General features: G+C 37.7%; 1 protein-coding gene across 2 annotated transcripts in view; it reads left to right on the forward strand.

Moving 5' to 3' along the window:
• The window catches only part of cntnap3 (contactin associated protein family member 3), a 163,375-nt gene that overhangs the window by 125,414 nt on the left and 23,577 nt on the right, over positions 1-14,384 (forward strand). For both annotated transcript variants that reach the window (XM_053516446.1, XM_053516447.1), the window contains exons 15-17: positions 3,232-3,359; positions 4,904-5,074; positions 9,560-9,778. In XM_053516446.1, coding sequence (XP_053372421.1) covers positions 3,232-3,359; positions 4,904-5,074; positions 9,560-9,778 — 518 coding nt within the window. The remainder of the gene's footprint in view (positions 1-3,231; positions 3,360-4,903; positions 5,075-9,559; positions 9,779-14,384) is intronic.

Genomic DNA, 14,384 nt, shown 5'->3' on the forward strand with positions numbered 1-14,384 from the left:
CGGCTAAAATCTGATTGGGTTAAAAACTCGCACGTAAAAAGATTTTAAACATCTCTAAATTTAATCGATCTAAATACCAATTAAAATAGGGAAATACACCACCATGTAATTCTATCTGTGTTTACTGTATGTTTATTAATAATTTTTTATTTAGTTTTTATAGAAAAAAAGAGGGCTCATTAACAAACTGGCGTTTGCTAGTAAGCCTGTTGTCGTAACATTTGCACTTGCCATTTAGCAGACACCCTTATCCAAAGCCATGTCCATTTCTTTCATTTGTAATACAACTGAACAGATGAAGGTTAAAGTGCCTTGCTCAAGACACCAGCTGTGACAGCTTAGCAATGTTGAGATCTGAACTCATGACCTTCTGATCAGAAGGCAGACTTCATATCTGCTGAGCTTTGACCCCGTCTTTACATTTTTCAATTGCACAAGCAAAAAATGCATTTCTCACTTTAAAAAAAACAACTAAAGACACTATAATCTGTGGTGATCTCTTCCCGCTGGCTAGGTTACTGCAAAAATGGGTCATTTCCATGCGCTGTACAAAATGTGCATTATTATTTCCTGAAAGCTATAGTGTCAGTCACATGGAGGAGCGAAGTAAGTGAATCCATTTCCTAGTGTCAGCCGGTTCTAGTGCAGTCAGAATTACAGTAATTAAATACTTCTGACTTTAAAAGCATAAAAAGCATTTGGGTCCTTGTTGAATTCCTAATTAGCGCTAGATGGTGGTTTTAGTTACATGACTGGAAAATGGAAGTGAAGTTAGTGACTGTAGAAGTAAAATGTCGGAACTTGGAACTTGACAAACGTTTACCGCTTAATGTACAGTATAGTGCAGTTTACTGTAGCTTACATTCTCAAAGATGTCATGGTATTGTACGTGTATCCATAGAAACTAACTTCCGAGAAGAATAAAATCTCCATGGTCTCGTAATTACTCGAATTACAGTGGATAGCATGGCTATACCACAGCATATGCATGTGTAGTTATTTTTAGCAGTGTCGATATAAGTACAGTGCAATTCTTTCCCTTAGATATCCTTGCTCAGCCATTCCAAACCTTGAATATGCCTTGGCTCAATGCGAAATCTAACAACATTCTGCAGTCCATCCAAACCATTAATCACAACTCTTAATAGCACGAAAGACTTGAAGAATTTTGTGCAGTTCAAATCCCATGGCCTTGTTTTATTAATTCTTATTTCCTTGTTGATATTAATAATTATTCACAAATATGTTACGACAATTTTCAACTTAATCCCAAAACAGAAAATTTCAAACTTCCCCCTCTTACAGCTAGCTCTGCTGCAGTACTATCATGGCCCACTAGGGTCTGCGTCTCACACCTTCAGAAACATTGTCCTACTGTAGCTTTTTAGGAAGCCGGGTTTGGAAGACAGGGTCAGCAAACAGCAAGGAACCATTTGTTTGGTTTTTCTAATATTTAGAAAATTTCTAATACTTATAATTCTGTGGTAGCTAATATAAATAAATATACAATACAGTAAGTCCCCGACTTACGAAAATTTGACTTCACATATGTTGTACAAAAATAGACACTGCAGTGCACAAAATATATGTTTAAAATTATTTCAGTGTGTAAGTAAATGTATAAAATGTCTAAAGTCTGGTATATTCTATGTGTGCGCGTGTGGCGTTGTGGGAGAAAGGAGTCTGCCTTACTGGTTTTAATAAATCAGTCCGGGAGCAAGATGATAGAAAATGGCTGTCCTGTAAAGCTGTCCATATGGTAAATAATAATATTTTTGGAAAATCCTCAACAAAACAAAAAAAAAAAAAAAAGTTCGCATTTCAATAGAGTGGAAAACTTTGACAAAATGGTATCCGGGATTACCCTTGCAAACTGAGTTTGCAGTTTAAGTAAAGTTAACATCCGTGTGTGTGTGTGTGTGTGAGTTCCCCTTGTGAATTAAAGGAGCAGAGACATTTCAGTTTAGTTCAGGAAGTGTTGTGAAAGGGAACAGAGTTCATCAAATGCTTTATATTGTAGATTTGTGTCAAAGGTGTATAAGACTCACTTTGTCTGACTTACAAACAAATTTGAATTACGAACAGGTTCTGAACAAGGAGCACGTTTGTAGGTCGGATTTGTTTGTAAGGGGACCTATATATTTCTATATATATTTCTATATATATATATATATATTTCTAGTATATTTCTATTTTTATGCACATCATATTTCTATGTACAGTATATTTCTATTTTTATGCATATCATATTTCTATTTTTATTTTTAGTTCCATTTTTTTTCTAGCACATTTCTATTTTTATTTTTAGTTCTATTTTTTCCTAGTTTAATTTAATTTTTTTATTTAATTTTTTATCGTATTCTTTTATTTATATTTATTTCTTATTTGTAAACTTTAATTCTCTTTTAGGGTCAATAGCAGTCGTATAATACATTTCACTACATTTCGTACTGTGTATGTTTGTGTATGTGACAAATAAAATTTGAATTTGAATTTGAATTACCTGTACTGTGCAAAAGTTTTGAGCCACCCTTTATTTCTTCATATATTACATAGAAATGTGAACATATGTTTTACGGTGACAGACTGCAAAGTCCCTAAAGATACAACTTTAAAATGGGTTGTTTATGTAACAACCCATTTTTCAACAACTCATTTTTCAACAACTCATTTTTCCTCTTGTCTTTTCCTAACACTCTGCATTCAGCATCACCAGTATACTATTCAGATCGTCTATCATCATCTGCACCTGTTTTTCACTGGTTCATGTCTTAAGTTAGATGCCTTTTATGCTTGAATGATTCATAGGTCACTGTGTGGCTTAACAAACAAAAAATATTTTTCTAAAACTGCTCAGATACAGGGACTGGATTGAAAATGAGGGTCAAAATAGTCCTTTGGGAGGCTTGGAGAACTATTCCCCAAGTCTGCTTTAAATATACAAGAAGGTCTGTCTCTTTGAAAGCAACATAGTGTATGAAATGAGGGGGCTCAAGACTATCTAAGTTAAGAAAAAATGGTGATAAGGAGTTTATGTATCTGGTTTGCCCTTCGTGATGCACTACCTTATATCTTTATATATTCTTCATGTTCTTGAACAATTTCTCATTCTCATTTTTATATATATATATATATATATATATATATATATATATATATATATATATATATAATAACACACCACCTTGATAACTAACTGTGTTTGTGTGTCTTGTGTTTTATTTTGGACAGGCTGAACGATTCTGGCATCCTCTCTCACAAAGAGCATCTGCCTATCAGGCTATTAGCGGTGGGAGATGTGAGCAGGCCGGGGTCAGAGGCAGCGTATCGTGTGGGTCCCCTTCAGTGCTACGGTGACAGTAAGTACCAAAAGTTCAAAATATTTTAAAGAGTTCCATTAATGTAGTGTATCAGAGATTTCGTCACTACTTTCTTAGTATCGAAGGTTACATATTCTACTGTTTCATTTAAACATTAACATGGGTCTCTGAGCACCCCTTAAAGTCTGTGTGTTAATGCACAAGTTAAAATTTAGCTTAGAGCATTTTCTCATACCTCAAACTTCCTCCGTTTCACTCCTCAATTGACCACACTGTTTCAGTGTTTATGTAAATGAGCTACTGCTGAGCTACGCCCTGGCACAGAGAACGGCAGAGATCAGCAAAAAGCCAGCCTTATATAAGGTCACATTAGGGGGAAAATCTAATTGGATTGTTCACAATATAAATATGTTTGTGAAACATGTCTAAAAATTTTATTTTGCATAATAGCCAAATTCTTTTAAACCACTCGCTATGAGAGAATCAGACAATTTTGGGGAAACTATGCAATGGCTCTGTCAATATTTATTCTGAACAATTTATTCCTTAGTCCCATTTATCACGCAAAACATTCATGCTATTTAGCTGATATGTCTCTAACACTTGAAATCTAAAGCTCTTTAGTGTATTTGAAGGTAAACTTGAAGGATCCAAACAGGAAAGTAATCAGTTGCTAATCCAATAACTGTGCCACAGGAAAAACTCTGAAAAAGTTTGTTATGGCTGCAGAGTCAGCATGCCGTTCATGATTTACGGCTTCAGCGGTTCCTCAACCTCAGCTACATCACTCGAGTTGGTCATGCCAGTGGTCACATTTATAGACGAGCATGTTTTGTTTTCTTTTTCTTGATCTTGTTCGTGCATATACTGTTTTCATTTCTGTATGCATCCTGTAGCTGTGTTTTCTAATTGCAAATCTATTTGGTTGTGCACCCCTCGCTCCCAAATGAAAATAAAAAGCTCCTGCTTGAGCAGCTTTTACGTCGCATCGCACAAGTTTCCATTCCTTGTCTCAACCAGATGCTCTGTAAACTCTTCTGGGGAAAACAAAATTGTACATGAATAGGGTACTGTGCAAAAGACTTAAGCCATCCGTTACAGTATTGCTTTATATTTTGCTTTCAAGGAGCCAGACATTCTCAGATTTTTAAATGCAGTCTTGAACAGTTGTCCAGACTTTCTCTGCTGCTGTCTTCCTGTAGCTCTCATTTTTAGTCCAGTCAATGTCCTTGAGCAATCTCAGGGGAATCTTTGTTGTTGTTGTTTGTTAAGCCACAAACAACAAAATATGCTTAAATGCTATAAAGCATTATATTATAATATATTAGCATTATAAGAAATATATTTGTCCCATTTCTTTAATTTAATCTGATCACATAATTTAATTAAATATGAAGAACCAAGACTTTTGCACAGTAGTGTACCTATTCATAATGAATGATGTATTTGCATTTGCATTTGTCACACATTTGCTCTCCTACTGCTCAAAATCATTGCCATATTGAGCCACAGCTCGGATGATGACTAAAGGCTTTTGGGGCTCCCGATGGTCTGGCGCCTTGCTAATTGCTTTCTCTTTTCAGATGACTTCTGGAACGCGGCCCACTTCGATAAGGAGACGTCTTACCTGCACTTCCCCACGTTCCACGGGGAGCTCAGTGCTGATATTTCCTTCTTTTTCAAGACCTCATCCTCGAGCGGCGTGTTCCTCGAAAACCTGGGAATTAAAGACTTTATCCGAATCGAGCTGAGCTGTGAGTGAATTCTGGTTCTTGTTGTACAGGCCGAGTATTAGCATATGGGATTCTACAGCCAGAAAGGGTATTTATTTTATCAGGTCTTGCTTAAATCTTTAGTAAGAAAAGAAACATGTTGGCTTATTAAAAATTGCTGAATGCTCAGCCCACACGAAAGAAAATAATTTTTTTTTAACAGTATATTTGCATCGATTTGTTTTTCCATAACAATTTCCGGTTACAGTTTTTCACCTATTAAACAACACTAGATATGTTATATTTACTTATATCTTTTTTAGTATGTCTTTAACAAGGTAATACAGGTGCAGCACAGTGGCTTAGTGGTTAGCACTGTAGCCTTACACCTCCAGGTTCTTGGTTCAATTCCTGCCTTTGGTTTGTGTGCATGGAGTTTGCATGCTCTCCCCGTACTTGGTGGGTTTCCTCCAGGTACTCCGGTTTCCTCCCACAGTCCAAAGACATGCAGACTAGGAAACTGGTGTTCCCAAGTTGCCCGTGAGTGTCTAACGGGATAGGCTCCAGGCCCCCCACGATCCTGTATACAGGATAAAGTAGTATACACAATGAGTAAGTGAGTGAGTGAGTTAATGCTCCAGCAATGATGGCGTGCGCATGATGTATAGTTTTACACTTCAATTTTTGCTTGACTGTCCATTTCAGTGTCTATGTAAATGAGCTAATGCTGAGACATATGAACAACAGAGCTGAGCAACAATCCGAAGGGAGGAGCTCTTTTTATATAAGGGGGAAATCTAATTGGATTGTTTAAGCCTTAGGCGTAGAAAAATACGAAAAGGACAAAAAGCACATAAAAGTTTTTCCTATTTTGTTTTGTATGCACACACTGGCGACAATTCTGAATCTTTACAAATGTCAAAAAAGTGTGTTTTGCATTTTAATGTTAATCTTAGATAAGCTTTGTGGAGTATTTACCATACACTTCTAAATATATATTTTTTCATGGGCTTTATCGCTTTTATCCTAGGGGTCACCAGATTGCAGTGGCTGGGTTGTACTGGGCGTAGGACTAATGGTCTTGCCCAAGGACCGAACAGTGCCACCTTGTTGTGTTTGTTGTTAAAGCCAGGAACACTTTAGCACCAGGACTGTTGATTTTGCAAAAAAAAAAAAAAAAAGTAACACAATTAGAATAAAATAAAAAATAAAAACTGCCTTTATTTCTGTATATAATTCCCTGCTACACTAACGCACTTACCCCAGGGTTTCACTAGTTCTTGGATACCATCATACAGTAGTTGTTTCAGTTTAAACTTCTTTAATGGCCCAAACATACTGTATAGAAATGGCTTAAAAAGGGGTCAGGACTGTACGAGGGATGTAGTACTAACCCCGGGCTGAGTTCCTGTAACATGCAAGTGTTGGTGAATGATTGTGTATTCAGTTCCCATAGACTTATGAATCTCCTGTGCATGTTGGCCACAAGTCATCTGGCATTTTCAAGACTCGCTGAATGTTCACAGGAACGACTACAGTGGGCTCTGAGCCACCTCGAAGAGCCTTTATTTAAAAGAAGCATTTAGCTAGAAGTTTACTTACTTGCAATGTAGCCGGCAGTCAAACTGACCACGCCCCTAATTATGTATAATTTCATGGCTTAAGATAATGTTAACTGATGAGTTACATAAAAATTTACCTTGTACAATAGCCATGAATAGGAAATCAAACTATGCAGACAAACACTTTTGTTTGTTTGTTGTTTATTTCTGTTGGGCATTCTAACATGAAGTTCTATTGGGATTGACTCACCTTCAGCCTAGTGGTTATTCGAGAAACTGCACATTTTGACACTTCTACTTCGGACTCATTTTTCAAATATGTCTCGAAAAATAATATAAAGCCAAAGTAATGAAAAATAATGAATCCTAGTAATGAATCCTTTCTCCTGATCTGAAGCAAAACAAGGGTGCTACTGTAGGTAGACGCATATGTTTGTTCATTCGCAATTTTCCACTGTTTGTCCCTGTTCGTATGTTTGTTCTTTTTCGATTTGACAATCCTATTTACAAAATGTATGTGCCTCTTATCCTCGATGGAGCAATAATCTTGAGAAGCTGTCGCCTGAATATACAGACACACTGAAACACTGCCTCTCAAGGGAAATCTCAGCACAGGGGCTTGACTTCTTTTTTTTTATTTTTTATTTTTTTATGAAATCCACTTGAGTGTCAATAATGGCGCCTGTCTCTCTTGTCAGTCCGTGTGAGCTGCGACAAGTCCGGCGCACTTCACATGACTCCTGCGAAAGCCAACAGGATTTTAATACCCTTTAACCTCATTAGAACAAGAAGTGTAACATTCTTAGCATATAACAGGTCCGCGTGATGGATGAATGTAGAGCGAGAGAAGACTTGAACACAGCCCGGAAGCTTGTTCTGCTATAATGACAAATCCTTTAGCTGAGAGAGCTCAATTAACCTCCCATTGTTCCGAGTCGAGTAAGATGTTAACCCGAAAAAGGACACCTAGGAAGCTGAGTACAGTGGCAGCGCGTGATAAAACCAGGAACAGCTTGACAGCTTTCGCTTTTATCTATCATCTAATATCTCTGCAGAGAAGTGTGTGAATATTTCTGTTTGTGTGTGTTTACTGTTCGTCTGGAGTCGCTGCACTGCGTCTGTGCTGTACGAGGACCTGCTTAGACGTGCTGTGAATAACAAAGAGGTCATAACACACAATCAGCAATTTCACAGCACTGTTCTCGGCGGCACAGAGCCGCTCGATGACAGAAGGCGCCCGGCTTCGCTCCCTCTTCTCCAAATCGCGTGTTCTAGTAAGGGACGATTCTTACATAAAATAGGCGGAACAGCTGCTACAGGAAGCAAATAGTCGCTGGATTATTGAAGGGGAACACACAGACAGATGGCTATAAACATACACCACAAGCAGCAAGGCTTTCTTCGTGATGACTGTATGTGCAATTTTAGCAATCCCGAGTCCATAAGAAAACAGTTTAAACTTGACAAGTCACCGGAGTTGAATTGTGTTGACGCGGGCGTAATGTTATCCCAGACTACCTGAAATAGCATACTCGTTTTGGAAACGCAGCCAAAAGTGTTTTGCTCTAAACGCTCAGCTGAATTTAATTCCGTTTGAGAAATTGCAGCACAGTGGTCTCGCCGGCTAGAAAGGAAAAAGCATCAAGTTTCTTTCATCTTCATGTCAGGGTGTTCTCATTTGAGGGCAAATAAAACAAAAAAACATGCAGAGATTAAAGACTGACAGCTTTCTGTCCCCGGCTTAATTTTATTATTATTTTTCTCCCTGGCTTTATTTTAAATTCGCTACACACCTAGTGGAAATAAAATCCTCAAAATGTTGTCTCTCCCCTATCTTCATATTTTATGCCCTTGATAATTACATCTTATTATAAAGCAAAGAGCCCAGGGCGTTGATGCAAATTTAAAACCGAAACAAAATTTTTAACTAGAGGTGTGATATTATAACGGTAATGACAACATTATTTCCAGCTGTCTAAAATAATCGATTGTTCTGTTAGTTCTATATTGTTTTAATCCTGGAAGTGTTAACACATTACCACCAGGACTGTTAATTGTGCTGAATAACACAGTAATGTGAGTATCTTTATTTCTCTATATAATCCTCTGCTACACTAATGCACGTATCCCAGCGTTCCACTAGTGCTTGAATACCGCCAAGGTAGAAAGTGTTCTCAGTACGCCGGAACCATGAACGTGCCATGAGCCATAAAGGACTACTTGCTCCATGTCTGCGAGTCTGGCCTCCCAGGAACTCCTTTAATGACCCCAAATATGTCAAAATGGCTTGGAGTGAGGTCAGGACTATACAGGAGATGTGACAATAACTCCCAGTTACTCCCAGAGGTCCTATAATGTGCAAAGGTGTTGGTGTGTACATTTCACGCGCCTCATCCATAAGCACTCACTGCTTCACTGATCATAAGTCACGGATGTACAGCCTTCCATAAAATGTTCGCATTATTCAAATGTTTTACTGCAGCTAACAGTCTCATCACTGTCCTGTGGTTGAAGTCTTCTTCAAGTGTTGATCGGTTTTATGCCTTCATTCACATGTCCCGGTTTGACTTGAACACCCCTCATAGTTTTATCTGTAATATAATTGATAGTTTCTTATTAATGTGCTAGATTGCCTTTTTATCTTTTCTTTAATAAGAGAAACATGGACATGTTTGTTTTGTTTAACAAAGAGTAAAAAAAGTATAAAGTTTTGTCCGTAGGCATTTCTGTATCTAAAACCAGTACAGTATGGAGCAAATCTCAGGAGCTGACTTGGTACAGTATATAAAAATAACGAAAATGTTTAACAAAATGATAACATGGGAAAAATTACTCCTTATTTTACGGACATTTTAAACGATTTCCTGTATCCTTGTGTAATCCTTGTAGGTATGGCATGTCATACTTTAATAAGTGAATAAATAAATAAACAGTTATCAAAAAGGATCCCTGTGTCTCTTTCCAGTGCCGACCGAGGTCATCTTCTCCTTTGATGTTGGCAACGGGCCGCTCGAGGTGCGTGTGAAGACTCCTGCTCCTCTCAATGATGAGCGCTGGCACCACGTGGTGGCAGAGAGGAACGTCAAAGAGGCGTCTCTGAATGTAGACCATTACCCCGCATCAGTGCAGAAAGCCCCCACTGAGGGGCACATCCACCTCCAACTCAACAGCCAGCTCTTTGTGGGTAAGAGGAACTGATCACAAATGTTTAATCCTAAACTCCTCTTGCATAAAGAGCAAATATAGACACTGCAAAAAGGAATTATAAGACTGTTTCATTACTCAAAGTCTAGGTTTGGGTCTTAGGTGGGTCGTGCAGAACATTATGGATTTTTGGTACCTTGTACCTTCCTAAATGTATTCAGGCATGTGTACTGTGCAACACGTCAAAGGTAATTTATTTAGAATGCATTTAGAATATATTGTGAAAAGGACACATGGGAAAGATCTGTCCTCCATTGTTACTACACTTTTTATATAGACACTGTTCCTCTGCATTACCCCTCAGCATTACGTTATATTACAGAATGCTTCTGGATAGTGAATATGGTCATTACTTTTTATTCCTTAGCGATAACAGTAAGGGATCAACATGGATGGACTGCAAATGCGAGAGAGAAAGACCAGCTGTGCGCAGGATTATTGCACTGCTGCAGTTTTTGAATCAAAATGCTTCTTAAAATCAAATAAAAAATGGTACAAAAGACAAAATTACATTATTTAGGGTATTTTCACAGTAGGGACTCAGGTACAGATCTGAGTACACTTGACCCTAAAGTCTGATGCATTTAAATAGTGTGAAGAGTACCTGGGCATAGATAATCTTTTCATGCTCTATTACTGTACACTTGAAAAGGTGCACTCGAGCAGGATGTGCACACTTCGAATCAAAAATTATTAAACAAAAACAGAAGTAGACCTCTATTTAGAATGCAACGTCATCAGTGCATGATGTTTTTTTTTTCTTTTTTTAATCTTTGTGTATGCTCGGCACATGCTAATTTTATCCTCTAGAACAGTGGTTGTTTTTTTATTGGTCAATAACACCTAATTCACTTAAGAAAAGGCTCAAAGATCGCTGGTTAGTTAAATCAGGTAGGCTATAAGCTGTAAAAAAAACCACTGAAATATCCAGGAAAGAGGGTTGGAAACTGCAAGGCCATAGCTGATTAAGTAGAAAGGCAGATGAGTGGGTCATTTTTACTAGTGATGGGTCGTTTATAAGTGATTCGTTCTTTTTAAACGAGTCTTTAAAGTGACTCAGAAGAACGAGTAGTCTCAAAAAATGATTTGTTCATTTTCTACTGGGCACACATGCGCAGAGCATCGCAAAATCTCCGTAGGTTATGTACAGTACAAGAAACAGAAATGAGTAGTTACCGTTGAGCGGTTCTTCCCAATCAGTCTTCTAGTCCGAGTCGTTCGTTCTTTTGTCACGTGACTTCCATAGACGCTATGCAGTGCAACAGATTCAAAAGAATTCTTCAATTCTGTTTCCTGTGTAATGCACTGCATAACGTCTTTGAGAGTCATGTGACAAAAGAACAAAGCATTCGGACCGGAAAATATGAGAGGTGAGCTGCTCATTATGTTAATCATAATATGTCCTTAGCCGCATTGTAATATTTTCATTACTCGAAACTTTAATCTGTTTATTGAAAATGTAGCTAAATAATGTAAAAAAAAATATTTCTGATAAAAAAAAAACGAAATGAAGTACATGACTCAAAAAAGATTCATTCATTTTGATAAATGAGGTTCAAAGAACCGATTCACAAAAATGATCCAAACTTTCCATCACTAAGCATTAATGTTGACTTTAAACTATTAATAACATTTACCATAGTTTAAAGTCAACCTTCTTCTTCTTTGTGTTTATCACAAACTAAATTATTGCAAACCGCCACCTACTAAATTGGAGAGTATAGATAAGCAGCTGTATTATGGTATGGAACAGAGGAGCAGTGAGATGGAGCAGTCAAACTCAGGCATGCTATGAACTATGAAGCAATCAGACATAGAGTCTTGACCTGGTTCTCAGCTTTTATATTTGATTCTCATCCTGGGTCTCAGTCTTGATACTTAGATGCATATTGGTTAAAAGCCTGTTTAGACCCTTCCTTTTGGCCTGTGTATTTATACATGACATCATGTCCTGGGTCTTAGCTTTGATACTTGGACACTTGGCATGGGTTGCCAGCTTTTATATGTGGACACTTGACCAAGAATTCAAACTTAATACTTAGACTTTTGGCCTGAGTCTCGGCATAGACTTTAAAATGCTTGGTCTTGGTCTTTGGCTGTAGGCCTGGATTTTTCCTTTGTACGTACTGTAGACCTTGTACATAGGCTTCTGGCATTAGTCTCAGCTTTAATACCTACAAAGACTCCTGTTGTGAGTCTGATTCTTAGATATTTGGCCTGGTCCTACAAAGATTCCTGTCGTGGGTCATTGATTCTTAGATATTTGGCCTGGTCTTCAGCTTTGATACTTGGGGTCTTGGCCATGGTTTCAATTGTGATGCTTGGATTCCGGGCCAGGATCACTGCCTTGATACGTACATAGATTTGTGGCCCTGGTCTCAGCATAGACACTCTTTTGGCCCTAGTCACAGCTCTTGTCATTGGTCCCATCTTTAATACCTACATAAATTCTTGGCCTGGGTCTGTACATTGATTCTTAGTTTCTTGGCTTGGTCCCTAGCTTTGCTATTTGTGGTCTTGGCCTGGGTGAGTATTCAGTCGTGATATTTAGATTATTGGCCAGGAATACAGCCTTGAAAACTACAAAGATTTCTAGCGCTGGTCTCAGCAGAGACACTTGGACTTTTGACCCTGGTCTCAACCTGAATTAAAACTTACTCCTGGCATGGGTCTCACTATTGATACTACAACCTGCTCCTCAGATTTGTTATTTGGGGTCTCAAAAGTTTTACTTTTGAGACTTCTTGAGATTCTTACCTTGAGACTTAGTACTCAAAATCTGGCACTGGAGGCATAGTTGACCATAAGAAAAATGAAACATAATAAAACAGTAAAACAATAATTTATATCTATCCCTCCACAATGTTCACATTATGAGTGTGTTTATTTTCATTTTATATTACAGAACTTGGTCTGCCTCATGGACCACATTAACTTGGTGGTTTATTCGAATGGCTAGTTGGCTAATTAGCCTTGAGAAAGCCCAGTATCCATCTAAATAATTAAACTGTCTTGCCATTTTTTCAAAGGGATGTAGATTAGCTAAAGTAGCTCTGCTAGTTCATCAATAAAATAAATAAATATAACCTGAATACATTAATGCTGCAAAAAGTAGATGAAGTTTTATAAGAATTACCTTGTGGGTACAAAGCCTCAGTTTCAGTGGCAGTAATGAGTCTAATTTGGAGACATAATTTCCTCATTATAGACAGCTAATGAAATGGTGTTGATTAATAGGCTACAAAAGTGGCATTGCTTTCATCACTAAGATGCAAGTTGTATAATCCTACTCTAACAGGTATTTTAGGTGAAGAGCAGACTGTATTTCTGTTTTCTTGTCTGTGGGTGTTGTGGTGTTGTACATTTTTATTTGTTTGTTGGAACAGTTTACTACATTACTCACAATGCTGCTGGAATACCTGTGCTGGGTCAATTCTGTCCCAAACTTGTTGTACAGGTAGTATGTGCATTGCATCCTAGAGTCCAAAATACAATGGGACCTCGGCATACAAATACCTTGCCTTCAGAAATTTTGCAAGAAATTTGCCTTGCAAAGGATTTTCGACATACTGTACAAGCGACCAAACCAAACGCTGGCTTGTGCCTACGTTGCGCATTCACAAATTTCGTGCACATCCAAAAGCCATTGTTTGCGTCACTGGAAAGCCAAGCGGAACGCATTTATATATATTTGGTTTTATTTTTTTGCATAAAGTGCAAGAAGCAAGGACGGTAGCAATAAGAAAACAGAGACTCATTCAGTTTGGTTGCCAAGAAGAGTCATAAATCGAGGCTCAGTTTATTATGTACATATATAAGATTATATTGTTGAAAATTGTTAGGATTGGTAATATTTTGGAGTGTGTGGAACGGATTATCTGCATTTAAATGATTTCCTATAGGAAAATGTGTTTCACAATACAAAATTTTGCCTTAAGAACTCGCCTCTGGAACAAATTAATTTCGTCAACTACTTTAACACTAAATTTTTCATTTATGTATCTACTGTATGCATAGATTATCTTCCTTGATGTTTTTTTGTATGATCCTATACACACGCACACATAAAAGGGGCGTTCAGGTCAAGCTAGGACTTTTGATTGTGCATACTAACAGAGTTATGAGAGTAAAAACGTCTTTTATTTTTCTATATAATCCTCAGCTTCACTAATCCACTTATCTTAGTGTTTGACAAGTGCTTGGATACCATCAAGGTAGAAAGTTTTTTTAGTATGCCGGGACCATAATCTACCATAATCTAACCAGACTACTTGCTTTATGTCTAAAACTCTGAAACTCCCAGAAACTCCAATAATTCCCCAAACATGTGTAAATGGCTGGCATTAGGTCAAGACTGAACAGGAGATGTGGCAATAACTTCTAGCTGAGTCCCTGTAACACGCAGATAATGTTGGTGAATTATTGTGTATACAGCAGTGTGTCCAACAGACAGATGTGTATCTTATGCAAGTTGGAAACAAGTTATTTGTCAATTTTCAAGGATCAGATGTTTCACTCACTGAAAGCACATGGGAACGACTGCAGCGGGTTTCGAGTCATCTCGGCCGGGATTATCAATATACTGT

This window comes from Clarias gariepinus, chromosome 17 (genome assembly GCF_024256425.1).
Source record: "Clarias gariepinus isolate MV-2021 ecotype Netherlands chromosome 17, CGAR_prim_01v2, whole genome shotgun sequence".
Taxonomy (NCBI): domain Eukaryota; kingdom Metazoa; phylum Chordata; class Actinopteri; order Siluriformes; family Clariidae; genus Clarias; species Clarias gariepinus.